Raw genomic sequence first — 22100 nt, 5'->3', positions numbered from 1 at the left:
GTCAAAATAGGGCTGGACGATATCCCGGTATATTTTTGAAAGAAATATGTAGTTGAGACAATATCGTCTTACCGGTATATTATATATTATTTTTATGTTGCCTTGCGAACGCTATTTAATAAAGCCGACCGCTTCTCTCCGAGCCTACAAGCCTAGTTCAGCTGCTCAGCCACGCCCCTTTACATGTACGTACTACGTAGTATTCTCCCACCCACGCTACGCATCACAACAGGCATTTGAACAAAAATGTGGCGAACACGGCGCAGGTGGAGAGTGAGCAGTTGGTGGCTAAGAAAAAGAATACTGGCGCTGTTATTTTCCAAAATAAAATGTGTACTTTTACTCGGATACATTTTTCTTAACCATCTTCGTTACTCGTTAATACAAAATAAAAGTTGAGCTGGTGACGTAATGCCTGTTTGTTTTTGCAATTTTTTAGTGGCACCAGCTGTTAGCCGCTCAGCTTTTAGCCACAGATTTCAGCTAACAGCTGGTTGACGCCGTTTCAGCTCTCAGCTGTCAACTGAGTGGCCGACCGGTGAGCTAGTGAGCTAACCCGTTTTGTTCAAAATATCGTTACAATATCGCATATCGCCATTCGAACAAAAAAAATATCGCAATATCAGTTTTGGTCCATATCGCCCAGCTCTATGTCAAAACCATCTGATTTGAATGTAATCTGGTATGTGTAGGCTGGAGTGATCCACACACACACTACACACACTACTCATACCAAGTTTCATCCAGATCTGGTCCAGATTACAGTTTTCCTGCCAATCTAAATTTGACATGATTCAGTCCCATTGAACAAGTTTGGATGTTTTTATCTCAGTGACATCTTAACAGATCAGGATGAAGTTTGTCAGTTTGTTTATGTGAGCTGGTAATAGCTTTGGCAGTTGCAGTTCTATACAGATCCAGAGTGTTCTCCTGGATTCAGTTGATCAAAATATAAACATTGTCTAAGGCTTGATTGAGATCAACTAATGATTTAGTGGTCATGTGAATTTGTGTGTGTCACGTATAAAACAAAGTCACGGCAGTTTCTTGCAGCCGCGCTGTGATGACTCTGTCCATGTTGAGGAGGAACTATATTGTAAATGGAAAGCCAAACAAATCATGTAGAGGCGAGGCGGTACTATATAGTGGAAAAGAGGCCGATGAGACAAACATCCACTCTCACTCTCACACCTACGGTGTCCAACTTACCTAATCCTCAAATCAGCATGTTTTTTGGACTGTGGGAGGGAACCTGAGAACCTGAAGAAAACCCTCAAACTCAGACGGAAAGGCCCTTGGTCAAACCGGTGGCTTTCTTGCTGTGTTGTTGACCAAATAGATTTTTTTTCATCTGTTGTTTTTCTCTCCACCTCTACCTTGTCCCACATCGCTGTCTCTCACCGTCTCTTCAGGCCTCCACTGTTTGAACATGTCACCGAACGGCTCCCTCCCTCCTCAGTCCACCGCTTCCAACGACACCCTGCAAGATTCTGAATGCTTGGCCTCCAGGTTTGCGCTCCAGGTTGCCTCGATCATAGTCCTCCTCCCGACCTCCGTCTGCATCCTGTACCTGGGTTTCCAGCGGTGGAGTACGCGGCACTCCTCAGAAACCACCATGAGTCACACTGACTTCTTCACCTACAACATGGCCGTTGCTGATATGATTGGAGTTTTAGGTAATATTATATACATTTGTGGAACACAAACCAGTCTCGGGAAGCCAGTGAAATACTACACTGGAGCTTTCCTCTGGTATGAAAGGATGATGTTTCCCATCCTGACCTGTTGGGAGCGCTATCTGGCTGTTGTTCACCCGATCACCTATCGGAGAATGAAACAGCGGTTTGGGATTCGCATCAGAAATGTTTGTGTGATTTATGTTTGGTTGCAGGGCTTTTTTGGGGCTTTCGTATTCGTGCAGTTCATAAAGCACTTGAAGCACATACTTATACCATATACCATCCAGGTGTCCTTTTTTCTGATTGTCATGTTGTTCTGCAGCCTCTCCGTTCTCTATGTTCTGATCCGCCCAAGGCCAGGTGAGATGGGCGGGGACAGGATGCGTATTCACCAATCTAAGCAGCGGGCATTCCGTACCATCCTCATTATAATGGGAGTGTTGTTTTTGAAGTTTGGAGGCAGTTTGGTGTGCTATGTGTTGAGTTCCACAATACCACTCAGGTCCAGATGTGTCCTCAGTGAAGCTCAAGAGTGGTTTGCTCTGCCCAGCAGTCTGGTGTTACCGCTGCTGTTCCTGCGCCAACATGGAAAACTACCTGGCTGCCGACACTGAGTCTGGTTTAGGGTTGCAAAATTCCAGGAATTTTCAAAATTCTAGAAACATTTCATGGGACTTAATGGGAATAAACTAGAGATTTTCAAAATTAAAGGTTGTGAATTTAAACATAGTTAAATATAAGGAATAAATAAAGCCGAGTAGGTTTTGATGATATAAGGTAGATATTTGATCTATGGTGTTAAACTATTATATCAAAAGGTTTTACAGTAGCTAGCTAGCTGGTAAACCAGACAAGCGAAGTTTGAAACATTTGTGAAATTAGGTGATTTTTACAGTAAAAATATATGAACATACTTTTTACCTAAAATAATGGTCTCAGACTTCAGTAGCTGACATTCCACAATTCCTTCATACAACATTTAAAACCAAAACAACTTGCCTTCCATTTTGGAAGGAAAGATAAGATCACTGCCGCCAAGAATTCCAAAGAGAAAAATCCTGATTTTATTATCACTGGGACACAGGAGCTGTCGATCTACTGCTCCCTCGTGTGGCAGATTACTTTCACTGTAAACAACTGAGGTTAAAGGGACAGTACCGGTTTCTGAAGTGTAGTGAACACATAGTCTTAGCTGACTGTGTTGTTTGGTAAACCACTCACTCTCCCACACCAAAGTCCATGGAGAAAACCAGTGATTTCAACTCATGAGGACACAGGAGCTGCTGGTCGACTGCTGCCTCATGTGGTCAGTATGTGTCACTTAGGTAAATCTTTTAAACACCAAAGTCCCAAAATAACACATTTGAACTTAGTGATGGAGGCAGCACTGGATCAACAACTCCTGCGTGTTGTGATGGACTTTGGTGTTGGAGAGTGAGGTAAAAGAGTGACCCTTTTCTTCTTACAACTTTATTAAGACTTAAGATTATGTAGCTTTAGATAATAGATAAGCTTTTTGTCAAGTGGCTAAAATATAGTTTCCCCTGAAGTTGGTTCTCGGGCACAGGGGGCGCTCACAGCACAGTCAGCACAGACTACATGTCAGCACTTCGTACACACATGAAGAACCTGGACTATCATGACATTATAACGTGTGAAACTGTGACTTTTTTCATAAATAAACAGCTAAATAAACCCTGACTCAACAATGCCTCTGTTTAAACTGACGCAACACTGTTAGTATGTACAGTTATGTAATCACAAATTTTCCCTAAAACGTTTGCCAGTATGCTATATTTTCAGGTTCCTAAGTTCCGGTTACAGAAATTCTCAGAATTCTTATAGCCCAGTTTCTTGTTCCGAGTGTACGATGATTTGTTTCCCTGTGCCCTATGTTCCCTTTTAAAAGCACCAGATATTCCAATAATTTAACGTTCCTGTGTTTCTAATTATCTATTGTCCTAAGTTCCCAGGGTCCGAATGTCGTATGTTCCTGAGGTCTTGTGTTCCCTCAGTTTTATATCCCAGAATCCCGTGTTCTCTACGTTCCCAAGGTCTCCTGTTCACTGGATCAGATGTTCCTATACGTCTAGTATCCACTGTCCATAGTGCCTTCGGCTCAATGCACCATGAGTAGTATTTTTCCAGCTTCCTGGTTGTCACTATTTATACGATATTGTTTGAACCAAACTAAAAACGTGAAAGGTTGATAGAACAGCTCATATTGAACATACACAATGCTGGAAACATGGAATCCTTATGCTCCTATAAGCTCCTATAAGTTAAACTTGAGGCATGTGGGAAAGGTGTGTGCAGAGGTCATGGTGTTTGCAGGAACAGCAGCTGATGGAACAGTGGTTGGTGCTACACCATATCATTTGAATATACAGCAGTGTCTGTTTAGGGGTGATTTGAATTCTGTCAAATGTGACTAAATAAATATTTTTTTATTTTTTTTTTTTAAAGGCAGGTGTTCAAATCAGGGCTGCCAATCTTCCTCTATTATAATTAATAATAATAATAATTCCATTCCTTATTATTTTTAATATTCAAGTTTTTAATTAAACTTGAATACATCTTAACTTAATGTTAGTAATATCCGTGGGTGTTTTATCGCCGTCGCTTCTGATTGAACTTGAGATTGTCGTGATTCAGAAAAGCACTTTGTTTTTCACAAGTGTATTCTAAAATCAAAATTAAAAAAAAACCACATTTGAACAGCCCTAGTTCAAATGAAAGAAAACATTTAAATACTTTCAGTGCACCAAAGTCCGCAGACTTCAAGCATGGCGGCTGTGGATCGTCCCCAGCATCACACGCCAAAGCAGGAGCAAAGGGGGAACATTTGCAAATGAGTTTGACAACATGCAAACACTCTTGTTGCCATTAGTCACTGTGACACACCGTCATTACACCCAGATGTTCGTCAGGAGACGCACAGTCAGAAACAAACGCTGCCGACGAGGGGTGAAGGTAATTAACTTGTCTTCTTCAGTCCATATTTTAAATTCTACAGTTTTTATTGATGACATATACGGTTTTATTCACTGTCTTATGTAAATGGCAATGTACTCACCTCAAGCGTTGACGTAAATCTATAATATATTTTCTTTAAAATGACATCATTTAAGTTTCAGGAGTCGAGTGGAGAAAGAAAATAACACTTCATTACACTTACAAGTAGAGTTCTGTCCAAATAGTTCTAGAGATGGCCGTGACATTTTTTATAGTATTATAACGTTATTTTTATCAGCAGTCGTTTGAATTGCCTCAAACTGTTTTATTAATATCAATACCACTAATAATAATAATAACACGCAACTGGACCTGGATGGAAATGTGCAAGTGTTAGGAAATAAGAGTTGGGAAACAATTCCACATATTAATTTTCTTCAATATTAATAAAAAAAAGTTAAATATCTCTGAATATCATGTTGCTGCTTTGCATGAGCACACGTTTAAGTGACAAGTGATTGTTTTTCCGTTGTTTAAAAGTTTAAAACCATAAAACCACGAAAAGGATCATTAATGTTTATCGTGTGAAAAGGCACAATATACACTTATTTTTTTACTTTTACACAGCACTGCAACAATTAAGACAATTAATTGCCAACTATTTTGATAATCAATTTATGAGTTTTTTTGATTAGTTTTTTTAAAATAATTAAAAGAAGTTTCTTTAAATTTTCCAGCTTCTTAAATGTGAATATTTGCTCCATATAACAAAAGAAAATGTTGAAAATTATTAAAACAAAAGAATTATCGACACAAGACATGAATATAATGTTGCTGCTTTGCATAAGCACACATGATTGTTTTACATCAATAAAGACGTTTAAAACCATAATTAAAAAATCATCTCCAACATTATAGCAGGAGCTGAAACCTGTCTCTAATTATCCAACATTTATGTGTGAAAAGGTACAATATCTAATTATTATCTATTAATGGTTTGACATAAAACCAGTGAAAAAAATAAAGTCCTATTTCTGATTTCTTTTCCTCTCTTTTCTTCACAAAAGCAACATCACACAAGCCAAAAATGTCAGTCAACTCTTCTTCTGACAGAATGCACTGCCAGGACCCCGACCTTTCATCGACCCTCTCCCTGTCCTACTCTATCGGCAACATCCTCCTCATCACCCCCGCTTCCATCTTTGTTCTCCACCTGGGTCAGCGGCGATGGCGACAGCAGCGCTCCTGCACAACAACAAGCCACTCCGACGTCTTCACCTACCACTCGGTTGTCCTCAACCTGATCTACGGTTTGGGAGCTCTCTTGTTCAACTGTGGCGCATACATTAATGATCAAAAGATTTACCTTTTAGGGTCATATTTGGCTGCTCCCTATTTTCCTGGACTGACGTTGTTTCAAGTGCTGACATGCGTGGAGCGTTATCTGGCTGTGGTTCACCCCATCACCTACTTGGGGCTGAGACAGTCAGGGGGCGTCAGGATCAGAAACGTTAGCATTGCATTTGGGTGGCTGTGGATTTCTGCCTGGGTCGGGATATTCCATCTGTACTACCCAAAAATTCCCCATGTCCCGTATTTCGTCGTGCTAGCAACGTCCTTGGTCGGCATCTCTTTCTGCAGCATTTCTGTCCTCTGTGTTCTGATTCATCCAGGGCCGGGGGACGTGGGCGGGAACAGTCCGCGTGTTGACCGATCAAAGAGGAACGCTTTCAACACAATGACGGCCATTCTGGCAGTGCTCTGTTTGTTTTTTGTCAGTTTTATTGTCGCTCTGGCTGTGGAGAACTCGCAGGTGCTGAGTTATAATGTTGGCTGTGCGGTGTTGATTGCTGCTCTCTGGTTCAGTTTGCCCGTCAGCCTGGTTTTGCCTATGCTGTTCATACACAGATCAGGAAAACTGCTCTGTTGGCCTTGCTAATTTTGTTTATAGTTTCTTTCTCTCAGCTGTCCCCCCTCTAGAGGAGGCCACAGCAGATGATGTGCATATTTGATTGGGCAAAGACCCTTTTCTGACGCTGCCCTCCCATTAATCCTAAATGAATACTTTGCTTTTACTTTTGTTATTTATTTTATCTATGATTTATTACTGTATATAATACTCCAGAGTTGCACTGATATTGTTTAAATGGCATTGAATTACAGCTTTCTTCATTTGATTCGAGTCCTTTACTTCACACAGTGCATATAGTGATAGAATAACAATGATACTTCAATATATCTAAATTAATTGTAATGTGTAACTAAATTATAATGCATCTTAATGAAATTCATTTTGTAAACTCTGTGTATATCAATAAAGTTATTATTTGTTTTGCACTCAAATAAAGTAGTGTGTGCCAAGTGAGGCTTTTATTTTTCCATTAAGTTTTTGAAGAGTTCTAACTGCAGCGAGAAATACATGATTTTGTTTAAACCAACATCACAAGTGTTGACAAGATTAGTTAGCTTTTATATTTGGAAAGAGGCAACGTAAACACACAAGCAAATCCAAGAAGAAATTTCAAAAGATGCAGGTCTTTGAAATAAAGCTATGAGGCAACATCATCAACAACTAGACAACATCCATGCTCAAAAAAATATATATATATATATATATATATATATATATATATATATATACATATATAATTACAGAAAACTATGTTTGATAAAGTGAAAAAACTTTACCAGAATAAAATGATAGATGTAGAAATAAACACAAAAAACACTTGACATGGAATCAAACATTTCTGAAGGTGGGCCACGTCCAGCATAGAAACAAGAGCATTTAAGAGACCACTTTGGTGGCCCCTAGACAAGAAGCTCTGATTACACATGACAGCTCATCTCAGTTGGGGGTGTAGCACATTCTTTGCGCACAGCTTTGTTGATGTTTGTTGCAGCTCTGATTGCGGTTTTCATTGCTGCCTCAATCCAGCCGTGAGGAAAGTCAATGTATTCACCGGCAAAGTGAACTCTGCCTTCACTTTTGAAGAGCTCCTTGGAGGACTCCAAGGTTTGGTAGGGTGCAAAGAGAGCGTTGCCAGCCAGGTTGTAAGGATCCAAAGCCCACCTCTTTACAATCATCCCTGTGCACAGATCCCTGACGTAGTCGCCGTGGATCTCTGCCAGATCTCTCAGAACCAGCTCTTTCAGGTCTTCATCACTTACTCCAAGGAAAAGTAAGGATTCATCACACAGAGTGTAGGAAGCTAGGAGGACACCAATCTCCTTATTCGTCTGAAAACTATGGCTGAGGTAGTAGATGAAACGAGAGGGCCTGTCGGTGATACTTTTCCCACCGAAAATGCCATCCCTCTCCCAGAACTTCTCCCTGAAGGTGAGGATGACTTTAGTGGGACTGTCATAGTGGATTTCCCTCAGGACCACCATCTTTTCAACGGAAAGTGCTGGACTGAATTCCATGAAAACAGCTGCTTTGGCCGTGGTCGCTACCAGGACGACGTCTGCCTGAAGTTTGGTCAGAGAAGACGTTTGTTGGCCTGTCTGGTAAGATACAGTGACACCTGTATCAGACTGGCTGATGTGCTTGACCTTGGAGTTCAGGAGAATACTGCCATTGAGGACACTAAGAAAAGCTGAAGGGAGAAGGTCAAACCCACCTGTCACCTCGTAGTACCTTCAAAAAAATAGGACAAATACATGTGTTGTATGCTCTCTTGTAGCAAGCAAAATAAAGTAAATGCACATTTAAACTTTTTAAGCTCTAGTGTGTAACATCTGTTGCAAAAATGCTGCTAGTGCCACTAAACCCGCAGACGTTCCTCAGTCCTCAGGTGAGCCTGCAGAGCTTTCTGAAAGGACAACTCAAACCTAAAATATTCCAACCGTTCACTTCCAGCCTCCGGAACTGGACACAACTCGACAAGTCTCACTATTGTCTCCAGGAGCTCCACATGTATGAGAACCGCTTCAAGCAATTGTTGTTGGTCACATGACAAGCAGACAATCCGCAGCTCCATTCTAATAATTCAAAATCTAATATCATCATATCCCCCACCCGTGACGCGGTTCAAATGTTTTGCGCATTTATGCTAATGTGTAATTGTTGTCCTTGTGTCGTTGTGTTGCTAGTTCAGGCCTTACGTTTTGTTGTCACTGATTTCATAGTTGTCATGAATCATCTCCATCAGCGCCATTGCCATATAGCTGTGTCCATTAAGCAGGTCGCCGATCATTCTCACCGCTTCGGAACTCAGACCTCCTTCTTCTTTCAGATACTCCTGTTCAACAAAAGCCAATGTTTTGATGTAACTGCAGTTCAGAAAGAAAGGCAGAACATTTAAAATCATCCAATAAAATGTTTTCAGGTTGTCACGTACATTGCTAGAGACTCCTGAGGAGTGAGGATACGTTTTTTTGTTTGTTTGTTTGTTTGCTCTAGACAGTTGCTCAACTACCAATGTATCCACCACTAAAGGGTTGGAGAGGGTGCTGGTGCTAATTCGAGCTGATATAAGGAGAAAGGCGGGGTACACCCAGGACAGGTCGCCAGTCCACTGCAAGTAGGGCCACATAGAGACAACCATACACTATCACCAAATACTTTATTTATATGATATCATAAAATGTAATAGAAAGCCTTTTTCGTTGTACGAGACAATAAAATTAGTGGTGGATTATGATGCAGTCAAGGATATATGTCAAGACATGCACAATAAACATACGGTTGTGATGGCCCGGGGGTAACAAGTTATTTGAAGGTTTCCCTGAAGGCAGCACACTCAAAAGACTGTGGCTAGGATGGGAAAGATGTCATTCAGGTCCTCTGCAGGGGCCGCTGGCAGGCCACACGATGTCGTTAGACACACTCAAGTGTGGAGTGTGCAGTAAATTCCTGAGTATGCTGTTAAACCAGTAATGATCTACATAATGCATTCATCTGAATCTGACATGTGCGTTACCTTCAGTGAATAACGATCATATTTTCTCAGCGCATCAGAGCAGCCATTAGTCACTATTTCATCTTTAACCTTAAAAAGAAAAAAAGTTCAATTGAGTTAATCAGCTGTTGAATGTCCGACACAGGGTTTTGTTGAGGCTTTTTGTCAGACATACCTTCTGCAGAGCTTGCTGTAGGAGCTCACTGGCCGACTTCCCTTTCTCACTGCTCTTCACCTTGTACTGAAGGACGTCAGGGTCTGACTGCACTGTGTGAGCCCTCTCCCGCAGCCCGTTCACCAAGTAAAAAGTGTTGGGGTCTGCGATGTTAAATTCATTTAACTTGACCCCCAGCTTTGTGGCAAACCAACAGACGATGCTGTCAAGGGGATGGTGTTGATAGGGTTAGCATGTGACAGCGAACATCTTGTTCAGTTTGGATTGGTACAGTGCGCTAAGTATTTTTGTTGCATTTCTATTAGGAATACCCCCAAAATAACCAGCCCCTACAGTTCCATTCTTTGGCACCCTTCTCTTGGGGTACAAGAGTAAAATGGTATGGTACGATCCCTCGACAATCAGCGGATTGGGCGTCAGAAAAACTTCACTACTTTGCATCGTCCACAGTCCTCATACAAAGCTTGTCTTGTTGATGCATGAACGCCGTTGTCTACTCTGTCCCGTTTGTTAAGCGCACCAGTACGATGCCACGCTACACCCCTACCAAATAAAGGTACTGATCTCAGACAAAATACAAGCCTGAGCCAAACCATTCCAAGCCATACTGTACCAAACCAAACTGTACCAACAGCATTAGATTGATAAAAGTTGACCCATATTTCAGAGACATTTTAATTGCTATATGATGCACAGAGATATTTAGTCATTTTTGACTTTTCCTCATGTAAGCATAAGCATCCCTTACAAGGTGCAATCAAACAGAAGGCCCTTTGGGAATGTCCAAGGGGTTTGTGCACTGAATCCTCCTAATCCTACCTATTAAATAATCGGGTGATTAGCGGGTTAAAGAAAAAGCAAAACCAGGTTAACATAATTTGTGATCTCCACTTGCCCCTAGGTATGTGTATCTTGAACTTGCCTGTGATGACTCGGGATCCTCATGGCTCCCAAATCAGCATACCAGCCTTCTTTTTCATTCCTGTAGGTTTGCACACGTCCTCCAACACGACCACTAGCCTCTAAAATGGTCACCTAATTCAAATACATACATACCATTGTGTCAGACTTTGGGGATTAGGCAAGTTGGATAAAAACAGACAGTTGAAACGACAAGACTGGGACAAGAAACAACTGAAGACAGATTTTTCAAAGGTTTTATGGACACATGAAATGACAGTGACTCTTGGCGGACGAGCCCGTAGTTTCATCACTAATGGACACAGTGCTCCATGTCGAGTCAGATGTCAGCAAGGTGGAGGTGGGGTACTGGTATAAGCTACTTTGATTAAGGATAAACTCGTTGGACCTTTTCAGGTTGAAGATGTTGTTAAAAATCATCCCCCAAACCTGCAACCAGTATTTAGAAGATATTTTCTTCCAACAATGTACAGGGAAAAGTCTACATCATTCAAGAAGACCATGATTTTTACACAGGACAGCTCATGCACCCAAGTACTCCTCTGCATGGCCTCTGTCATCTTTAAGGCTTTAAATTTGACAGAATAATGACATGACAGCCTTCCTCGCCCGACCTAAACTCGAGACTTTTGGGCTCTTCTTGAACGTGAGATTTGTAGCAAGCGAGGGAAGACAATACACCTATTAGTAGTAATAGTACTATTACTAGTAATAGTATTTGGGAGGCTGTGGGTGATTGTCAACCGATTAAGAAACTAACAGACAACTAAATTTGAGTCATTATTCTTACTCATAAATAAAAACAAACAGGTGAGATGGGAACATTTGAGTTATTCCATTCCGTTGCCTCATAATTGTGCACACAGCTTATCCTGACAAAGCCAAAACTCACTTATCCTTTTTTTAAATATTCAGGATTTAGGTTTTGTTAACATTTTGGATTGACTAAGAGAACTGTATTTATTCAACAAAATTAATCTTTAGGAATACAACGTGCGTAATAGTTGTGCACACAGTGTAATCACTGAGTAAATCAACCTCAGGGAGGGAGTTCCAGAGTGGTGGTCTGAACCTCAACTTGGTTTATTCCTCCCAATATGACTCCATCTACTTGCTGGAGGTGCAAAAACATTCACAGCTGTCTGCAGTATGTACCTGGTGTCCAGCGTCTTGCAGTAGCTTTGCAGCCGTGAGTCCAGCCATCCCAGCTCCGACTATGACAACATGATGAGACGCGGTGATGAGCGGGAGGCCGGCCTGCAGCGTCTGCAGCAGCTCGTCATAGTCTGCGTCTGCCAGACAGTCTTTCAGTGCGTCCCTCTGGCTTTCAGCAGTAGCAGAAGGACTTTGGAACATTGAGAGCATCAACGTGACCACGACTGGCGACAAATCAAATGAATAAATAAAATAATGGACACATAAACCGAACATGCTCTCACTTACAGGATGTCAGAAGTATAACTTTAATTGATTAGAGATTACCCACTTGATTTCCACATCACCTCCTTAGTCGATGTCATTCAGCTATTGGTGTCACGAAGGGTGAGGACGAAGAAAGAACAGAGACCGTTATTTTATATAGATAGACTCATTTAAAATAAAGAGTACAGTTAACATGTGTTTTATTTTCTGGGAATTTCTAAATTTTACCTATTTTTGTCCAGTGTGTGTCTAAGAATACCAATTTACACTTTGTGCCTATAAAGATAAACCAAAAGTCACAATCACGGTTCGATACACGGGTCGATTTATTTATTTGATAAGAAAAAAGATCTTGAAAACAAAAGCAGGACAATTTATTAAAACACGGCGGTCTCGGGATGGTGTCGAACGTGCATCAACACGATTGATTTTGGTTTCAATATGCATATTGTTACAGGCTTAGTTTATAGTTTTTCAAATTGTAGCGGACAGGTCTGAATGAAATTTTGAAAGAAAGAAAAAAACTTTTTAATCCCATTGCTGATTTATCACAAATTGCCATTAGATTAAAGATTAGATTAGATTTAGTGTCACTACCAAAAGAAACACCTGAAGTAGCAACAACTAAATTGTCTCTTTAGGTGGTCATAGTAATCTGCCTTAGCTGAGGGTTTCAGCTGATGTTTTAATGTTAAAATAAATGTCAACTCTGGTATTAAAATAAATAAAAGACCTAGTTTTCTCACAAGGAGTCAAACGTTTAACTTTATGTTAAATTACTGCAGTTCCCCACGTAAACGTTGATATGAATGCCTGGCGTCTGAGGCAGTGCAACACCTCTAGAGCAAATGCAGCCACTTCACAGTTCCTCTATACAAAAAAGGGAACCTTTCACAATTATTCTGCAATCAAAACACAACTCTTTACACAAACCTCTAATGCCCCAGATGGAAGTGTGTCCTCTTTGGAGAAGCTCCTGATGGTTGATGGTAGCGATGACAGCCCAAAGTCCTGGTTTGGGTCTTCAGCGAGTTCTTATTAGATGGAAGACTAGCAGTTTGTCTCAAACAGAACAGAAACAGAAACTTTATTTGGCAACTACTCAGCAAGTGGAAGTCCTCAGGGTGCTTACTGATTACTGGGTAAACATTAGTCTTTTTAAAATACTGTCAAACTTGCACACAACCAAACAGAATGAAGGCAAGTCAATTACTGGGTAAACATTAGTATTTTTTAAATACTGTCAAACATGCACACAACCAAACAGAATGAAGGCAAGTCAATTACTGGGTAAACATTAGTCTTTTTTAAATACTGTCAAACATGCACACAACCAAACAGAATGAAGGCAAGTCAATTACTGGGTAAACATTAGTCTTTTTTAAATACTGTCAAACATGCACACAACCAAACAGAATGAAGGCAAGTCAATGTTTGCAGTTACTCTTTTCTTCCAAGCACAAACACTTTGTCACTATGACATGGTGAATTATATAGATACTTTATTCATCTCGCAGAGAAATTCACAAAATGGTTTTGGCTGTGAAAACCTGTCTGTGCAAAGTCATACCTTGAAGCAGAAGAAGAGCCAGCTGATATGAAAATTCAAATCTAATGGGAGGTGTTTAGCCAGAGAAGGCAGTACGTACACCCATTTCTAACACGTAATTCAAATACTTTACACAAACCTACCAAGAGTTGCACCTGGATCACTAAATAATATTACTAGATAATCATATACACTAGTTTTAACCTGAAAAAGGTAGTTTAGGGGTTTAGTTACTTTAAGTATTTAAAATACCCCAAATTCAAATTCCAACTATCAAGGACCTGTGGGAACTATACACCGTAGCATTCCCTGTTTTAAGTCAATTATTCTCTTTAATTCTCTTTAATCTACAAACCAGAAAAGGGACTAATCATAAACATTGTTCTTGCCACTTAAGCCACTCTAGCAGTTAACCTCATTTGTTATAAATTGGTTTGAATGAAAGCAATAAATTGCTCCTCAGGGTCAACACAACTTATATTCTAAATCTTAATAGACCAAGTTAACGTTCAGAATTCAAGAGTCACATTTTCATTAATTGGGGTAGGAATACAACGACCTTAAAGTGTTTAGGACAACTAGGGTTAACTTTTGAGTTTTCTGGTTAAGATCTAACCCTAACACTTTTAGCAGAGTCAAAGGTGCCAAGTCTACAGTAACATATTAATGCAATTTATTTTCAAAGAAATCCAAATTCATGGAAAAAAAACTACAAGTCAACCATCAAGTTAAGATACACATATATTTTACTTGATATAAATAGTAACAAAAACTTCAATATAAACTTTTCAATATCATAATCAATACAGGCTGAAATAAGTGATGTGTGGTTATGGGTAAATGGGGGCAGGGGATCCTGGATTGGATGACTCTCTGGCTTTAAGTGTGACAATGTGGCTGCCTGAAGAACTGCAAATCTCTCAGTTGCCCAGACAAAGTTCCTTCTCTGATTCTGTAGCCTCGCCACAAGCTTCTCTGCTTGAACCCTCATTTTGCTAAGCATGAAATCAATTCTACATTCCTGCTCTTGGATCTCATCGTCTCTCCCTGCAGCCTTCCAACACCCACTGCTGCTGTTGTCACCTCTGCTAGTGGCAGCTGTATCTTGATTCACTCCATCTGCATGTGTTGGGTAAGATGTGTCATTAGACTACTGACAAAGCAGACACCTGAAAATGCTTGACCTGAATTTGACCAAATGCTTCACTCTGTCTACAAGTGATTGACAAACATGTCCATACCAATTGTTTTGGAGAAAGTTCAAATCATACCATGATGGACTGAGTCACAAAATCAGATGGATCCTTGTCTGATTTTGGAAACTGCACTGCCATGGTATGCCACCCAGTCAGGATTTGTGGCTTGATTTCCTCACACACAGAGAAGAAGGGGAAGGACAAGCCTTACCATTTTATGAGTCGACTATTTACCTTGTTCTCTGTTGTGTGAAGATAACCAGCTCATTAAATCCTGACTGACTTACAAATTGAGCAATAAATTTGCTCAATATTGATTCTATTGGGTCATGCAGAAGAGCTTGCGATCTTTTGCATGGTTTCCCCAAAGTTTAGAGGTCAGGTTACTGACCCCGAAAATGTCAAATTCAATTCAAGTCTTGTAAACTATTGAACCATTTGGGTAAATTAGGCCAAGCATTTTGAGGTGTCTGCTCTGTCAGTAGACTAGTGGCACATCTTACCAAACACATGAAGATGCAGTGAATCAAGACACAGCTACCTTTAGCAGATGTGACGACGACAGCAATGAGTGTTGGAAGGCTGCAGGGAGAAAATGACATCCGAGGACAGGAAAGTGGAGTTGATTTCATGCTTAGCAAAAAAAAGTCAACCATCAAGTTAAGATACATATATATTTTACTTGATATAAAGGGTAACAAAAACAGGTTTTCAATGTCACAATCAATACAGGCTGAAATAAGTGATGTGTGGTTATGGGTAAATGGGGGCAGGGGATCCTGGATTGGATGACTCTCTGCTGTTAAGTGCGACAATGTCGTGCTGGGCAGAGTGACGTAGGTCCAACATCTGAAAATAAAGTTGAAATACTTTAGCATAAAGTAAATGTGGATTAAACAAAAGTTAGTCCCATCTGAAAGAAAGTACCTGAAGAGATCCCATCATTGTAGGAGGGTCTGTTCTTCTTGGGCAAGGTCTTCGCTGGAGCCATCCAGAATGGAACTTATCCAGGTCATAGTGTCCAACATGGAGTCCACTGATGGATGCCCTCCCCCAGTCTCTACATGACTTTCCTGTTCTACACTGACAGTTTTCTTAACCATCTCTACCTCCAACCACAACTCAATATCAGACCATGTTCTGAAGATTTCATGAAATCAAACCAACACTACTCACTCTGCCAGCCATTTGAGATGATGCTAATCCTGATGACTTGGTTGGCTGCCTGAAGAAATGCAAATCTCTCAGTTGCCCAGACAAAGTTCCTTCTCTGATTCTGTAGCCTCGCCACAAGCTTCTCTGCTTGAACCCTCATTTTGCTAAGCATGAAATCAATTCTACATTCCTGCTCTTGGATCTCATCGTCTCTCCCTGCAGCCTTCCAACACCCACTGCTGCTGTTGTCACCTCTGCTAGTGGCAGCTGTATCTTGATTCACTCCATCTGCATGTGTTGGGTAAGATGTGTCATTAGAGTACTGACAAAGCAGACACCTGAAAATGCTTGACCTGAATTTGACCAAATGCTTCACTCTGTCTACAAGTGATTGACAAACATGTCCATACCAATTGTTTTGGAGAAAGTTCAAAGCATACCATGATGGACTGAGTCACAAAATCAGATGGATCCTTGTCTGATTTTGGAAACTGCACTGCCATGGTATGCCACCCAGTCAGGATATGTGGCTTGATTTCCTCACACACAGAGAAGAAGGGGAAGGACAAGCCTTACCATTTTATGAGTCGACTATTTACCTTGTTCTCTGTTGTGTGAAGATAACCAGCTCATTAAATTCTGACTGATTTACAAATTGAGCAATACATTTGCTCAATGTTGATTCTATTGGGTCATGCAGAAGAGCTTGCGATCTTTTGCATCGTTTCCCAAAAGTTTAGAGGTCAGGTTACTGACCCCGAAAATGTCAAATTCAATTCAAGTCTTGTAAACTATTGAACCATTTGGGTAAATTAGGCCAAGCATTTTAAGGTGTCTGCTCTGTCAGTAGACTAGTGGCACATCTTACCAAACACATGAAGATGCAGTGAATCAAGACACAGCTACCTTTAGCAGATGCGACGACGACAGTAATGAGTGTTGGAAGGCTGCAGGGAGAGAAAATGACATCCAAGGACAGGAAAGTGGAGTTGATTTCATGCTTAGCAAAATGATGGTTCAAGCAGAGAAACTTTGAGGCGAGGCTACAGAATTAGAGAAGGAAATTTGCCTGGGCAACTGGAAGACTTGCAGTTTTTCCAGGCAGCCAATCAATGCATCATGACTGAGCATCATCCTAATGACTTCACAAGCTGCCTAAATTGTGGAATTAAGTGGATGTCAATGTCAAACTTACAAATTGAATGAAAGTCATGGATAATGGTAAACTATAGACACTTGTTTGCTGAAATTGCTATTCTGGTGAGGAGTTAGCCCTATGCTATCCTAGCAACAACAAAAACCTCTTCCAGTTCCCAGCTTTGCAAATAAGAGGCAAAATACAACTTAAGTTTGCATGATCAAGGTTAACTAAAGCTGCAGATAGTGAATCCAAGAAACAAGTTACTAATTATGAAAATCAATTCTAATGATGCAGCTGCTAAATCCTGCCACAAGAAGATATTTGGAGTCCAAACTTTAAGCTAAATTGTCAGATTTTTTTCTGATCATGACTTATGAAATTCAGCCGACAGGATAAGGTTTCATTTTAAATAACATAAAAGATAAAGTTCTCAAATTTAGCATAACCGTAATTAAAAATAATCTGAGTTGTCTCTCTGCCAGGTTTGTTTCCTCCTAAAGAACTGTAACGCGCTCTAATCCTGCCACCTACACCGTGAGGACAATCCCATGTAGGAAACTGTCCAGGATATACCTGCATCCCTACAAGACACGAGTTAACGCATGGTTTTGCAGGGGATGACTAAAATCCCCTGCTGGGAGGCCTCCCAACATGACATGCAAAAAAACATGAACAAAAAAGGTTCAGCATCTTTAGTGGGAACTAAACTTGGCAAAGCAAGAGACAAGTCAGCTGCAATGTCGAATTCCAGTTAACACTAACATTTCACTTTAAACTACCAAGGCTGATGGCAGTGGATAACACTTTATTACAGCTTCTGCATTAGAAACAAAGTCTGTTTAAATGGATATCAAAAACAAATGTCTGAAATAAAGCTTTTCATAACATTTCCCATGGGCTGAAGGACACCTAAAACATCTAAATTTAGCTTCATAATCAAAGCAGGAATAACTCATCTAGGATTATCAAATGCATTACTTTACTTCTTACTGCACCTTTAGACGAACTACAAGAACTTGGATTTTCCTGAAAAAGACAGAAAAGACAGCCCAAGACAGACAAAGACAGCCTGAAAGACAGACAGCCTACGACAGCCCAAGACAGACAGACAAAAACAGCCCAAGACAGACAAAGATAAAGACAGTCTGAAAAAGACAGCCCAAGACAGACAAAGATAGCCCAAGACAGACAAAGACAGCTTGAAAAAGATAGCCCAAGACAAAGACAGACAAAGACAGCCTGAAAAAGACAGCCCAAGACAGACAGACCAAAAAGACCAAGACATACAGCCTGAAAAAGACAGCACATGACAGCCTGAAAAAGACAGCCCGAGACAAAGACAGCCTGAAAAAGATAGCCCAAGACAGACAGACAAAAACAGCCCAAGACAGACAGACAAAGACAGACCAAAAAGACCAAGGCATACAGACCAAAGACAGACAGACAGACAAAGACAGACCAAAAAGACCAAAACATACAGACCAAAAAAGACAGACCAAAAAGACCAAGACATACAGACCAAAAAAGACAGACAGACAAAGACAGACTAAAAAGACCAAGACATACAGACCAAAACAGACAGACAAAGACAGACCAAAAAGACCAATACATACAGACCAAAAAAGACAGACAGACAAAGACAAACCAAAAAGACCAAGACATACAGACCAAAAAGACCAAGGCATACAGACCAAAGAAAGACAGACAAAGACAGACCAAAAAGACCAAGACATACAGACCAAAAAAGACAGACAGACAAAGACAAACCAAAAAGACCAAGACATACAGACCAAAAAAGACAGACAGACAAAGACAGACCAAAAAGACCAAGACATACAGACCAAAAAAGACAGACAGACAAAGACAAACCAAAAAGACCAAGACATACAGACCAAAAAAGACAGACAGACAAAGACAAACCAAAAAGACCAAGACATACAGACCAAAAAAGACAGACAGACAAAGACAGACCAAAAAGACCAAGACATACAGACCAAAAAGACCAAGGCATACAGACCAAAGACGGACCAAAAAGACCAAGACATACAGACCAAAAAGACCAAGGCATACAGACCAAAAAAGACAGACAGACAAAGACAGACTAAAAAGACCAAGACATACAGACCAAAACAGACAGACAAAGACAAACCAAAAAGACCAAGACATACAGACCAAAAAAGACAGACAGACAAAGACAGACCAAAAAGACCAAGGCATACAGACCAAAAAGACCAAGACAAACACACCAAAAAAGACAGACAGACAAAGACAGACCAAAAAGACCAAGACATACAGACCAAAAAAGACAGACAGACAAAGACAGACCAAAAAATACAGACAGACAAAGACAGACCAAAAAGACCAAGACATACAGACCAAAAACACACACACACACAGACACACACACGTGTGAAAAAGCTCAGCAGAACAGAACTGCACTTACTGTTTGATTTAATACTTAAAACATAACTAAAATCGCAATTTCAAATTTTAAGATCCATCCAGTGATGTCGGGTGGTCCCCTTCGTTGGAGTATCTGAAAAATAAATGGTTAGACCACTTACCGTACACCTACGGTGCATGGATGCTGAGGCACCCATGTTTGTAGGTCAGGGTGTGTATGACTAGACGCGCAAGGTGATGGGGACTAGTGATAATACAAGTGGGCCATGAGGGCACGGCGGCCGTCATTGCCCACCTGCATTATGGGACGTACGATAATACAAGTGGGCCATGAGTACACGCGGCCGTCATAACCGACTTGCATTATGGGACGCATCATTTTACAAAGGCTGTGGCACGGCGGCCACAACAAAAGCCAGGAACTGTGTTTGTAGATCACCAGGATCTATTTTTACGTGTTTAAGTCTAACTGTTGATTAATGGCCACGTTGGTAAAGAGGAAAAAAGCAGTAGCACCGTTATGACATGGCAGCCATATCTGACAGAAAGACCAAAGCCTAAGCCTTGACATCCAATGTTGTATTCCTACCATCTACAAGCATTAATTTTGCTTAAAGCTGATTTAATATCTGGTCCTCCAACAACAGGTCATGAGCAAAGAAAAAAAACAAAAACCTTCTCCTACTTTAACACACATTTTTCATTAAAGTGAGAAAAGGACAGATTGGCACGGCGGCAGCGAATAATTCACCCAGATAAACTTGCTGGGTGAATCGTGTAGTAAAGCTGGGGTACATGGTCTTCGGTAGTTAGCTGTGGGCAACTGCACTAGCACGTCACTTGCCAACAGCCAAGTACTGAAGATGAAATTCACTCAAAAAAGACACCACACAAGTTTTATTTTTATTCCCCTACTCTGCAAAACCTAACAAGGAGGCCAACACAGTAGCCCCCCAAAAAAGAAATAAATGTGGACTTACCATTCGTTGGTAGACCTAAAAAGGAAAGGTTAGTGCATTACAATCAAGCATCTTCACATAATATCTACCTTAATGTGAACTGCTGAGCAGAATCCTACTCTCAGAGCATCTCGACCATCCATTCCAGACATCACACAAATCCCATTCAAGCATTCGTTCCAAGACAAGCATCCAAAGAACCTTAAAACCACCCAGTATCAGTCAAACACTTCATTCTTCCAAACCTTTTGCTCAGCAGTCTGACAAAAACATAACTACAGAGGACCAGATTAACACCCAGTGGATAATGGACCAACAAACAGAAAACAACATCATCCAACCACTGTCTGTAGCTAATGCTCCATGTACAACCCTCAGCTATTTGACAGTTGGGAAGCAGGAGAGGAGAAAGAACGTGGCCATGTTGGACTTAAGAACAGTTTCAGCATGTTGAAGGAAAGCTGGATAGATACAGGCACGGCGGCCAAGAAGAAGTCTGGGGACACGGCGGCCACCCAGGGTTAAAATGCTCGACACCTACTTTTGAAGAGCTTCATGAAGATCAACCTGAAAAAGAAAAAAGGGAAAAAACAGTTAAGAGTCAAGTCTCAAACCTGTCAATGACAATGTTCAAGCACCTGCCACAACAGGTGTAAAGCAACTAGTTCAGGTGTTCTGGAACATGGATGTATGAGCTACAGATTATTAATCTAATCTTAATGTGTTCACTGCTTTACATGTTTGACCACCATTTAACAGGGTATTTAAAGTTTTTAAAGCTCATGATGAGACGGGAGCTACTGGTCCACTGCTGCCTCCAACAGTTTTGACTTTTGTGTATTTAGTCACTTTTTTATTGTTTAGAGTTGCAACTAACGATTCTTTTCATAATCGATTAATCTATCGATTATTTTCTCGATGAATCGTTTGGTATTCAGAATATCAGAAAACCTTAAAACATGTTGATCGGTGTTCGTCAAACCTGGAAACGACGATGCTCCCAAATGTCTTGTTTTGTCCACAAACCAAAATCATTGACTTTTTAATGATTTCTTTGTTTCCCAGAGCAAAGAAATGAAGAAAATACTCACATTTAAGAAGCTTAAACAAATCGGAAATACTGTTTTAATCATGAAAAAAAGCTTCAAACCGATTATTCGATTATCAAAATAGTTGTCGATTAATCATCGATTCATCGATTAATCATTTCAGCTCTAGTTGAGATTTATCTCAGCAACACACAAACATGGAGTTTGGTGTAGGAGAGCGAGTGCAAATCTGAACTATCACTTAAACAGTTTTAAAAGATTTGTATACATTATAATAAATTAAAATTAAATAAATTCTGTTTATTAATCTGTTCAGTAATTTATGTTAATTAGCTCTAAACTTAGAAGTTAATTTCACATTAAGAACAATTAATACAATTCTAATGAGGTGTCATTAGGTGTCACTCACCTTCTTTTTTTTAAACAGTCAGGACTTTGAAACATGGACCTGGTCCAACCTGGTCCAACCTGGTCTCCGTGAGCAGGAAGCACAAGTTTGTTCCTTTGAAAAAAACATTAAAAAAACATTGAATGTTTAGAGATAAAGACAATACTTTATTTATGGAACCTTGAATCTGCTTTTTCAACATTT

General features: G+C 40.3%; 2 protein-coding genes across 2 annotated transcripts; one reads left to right on the top strand and one right to left on the bottom strand.

Moving 5' to 3' along the window:
• The first annotated feature begins 4593 nt into the window (after window positions 1-4593).
• On the top strand, window positions 4594-6576 carry LOC131456809 (uncharacterized). The gene is made up of 2 exons (XM_058625457.1): window positions 4594-4652; window positions 5702-6576. The coding sequence occupies exon 2, from the start codon at window positions 5722-5724 to the stop codon at window positions 6571-6573; it is 852 nt and encodes a 283-aa protein (XP_058481440.1). The 5' UTR covers window positions 4594-4652; window positions 5702-5721; the 3' UTR covers window positions 6574-6576.
• Window positions 6577-7327: 751 nt separating this feature from the next.
• Window positions 7328-13118, bottom strand: LOC131456808 (L-amino-acid oxidase-like). Its single transcript, XM_058625454.1, has 8 exons — window positions 12990-13118; window positions 12121-12158; window positions 11790-12013; window positions 10636-10748; window positions 9714-9915; window positions 9560-9628; window positions 8742-8878; window positions 7328-8274 (listed from the first exon to the last, which is right to left on the bottom strand). Exons 2-8 carry the CDS (start codon window positions 12152-12154, stop codon window positions 7464-7466), a joined length of 1590 nt encoding a protein of 529 aa, XP_058481437.1. The 5' UTR covers window positions 12155-12158; window positions 12990-13118; the 3' UTR covers window positions 7328-7463.
• Window positions 13119-22100: the final 8982 nt, after the last annotated feature.

The sequence above is a fragment of the Solea solea genome, chromosome 3 (genome assembly GCF_958295425.1).
Source record: "Solea solea chromosome 3, fSolSol10.1, whole genome shotgun sequence".
Classification (NCBI taxonomy): Eukaryota; Metazoa; Chordata; class Actinopteri; order Pleuronectiformes; family Soleidae; genus Solea; species Solea solea.
The sequence above is the reverse complement of the archived record's forward strand: the minus strand, read 5'-3'. Positions and strand labels throughout refer to the sequence as shown.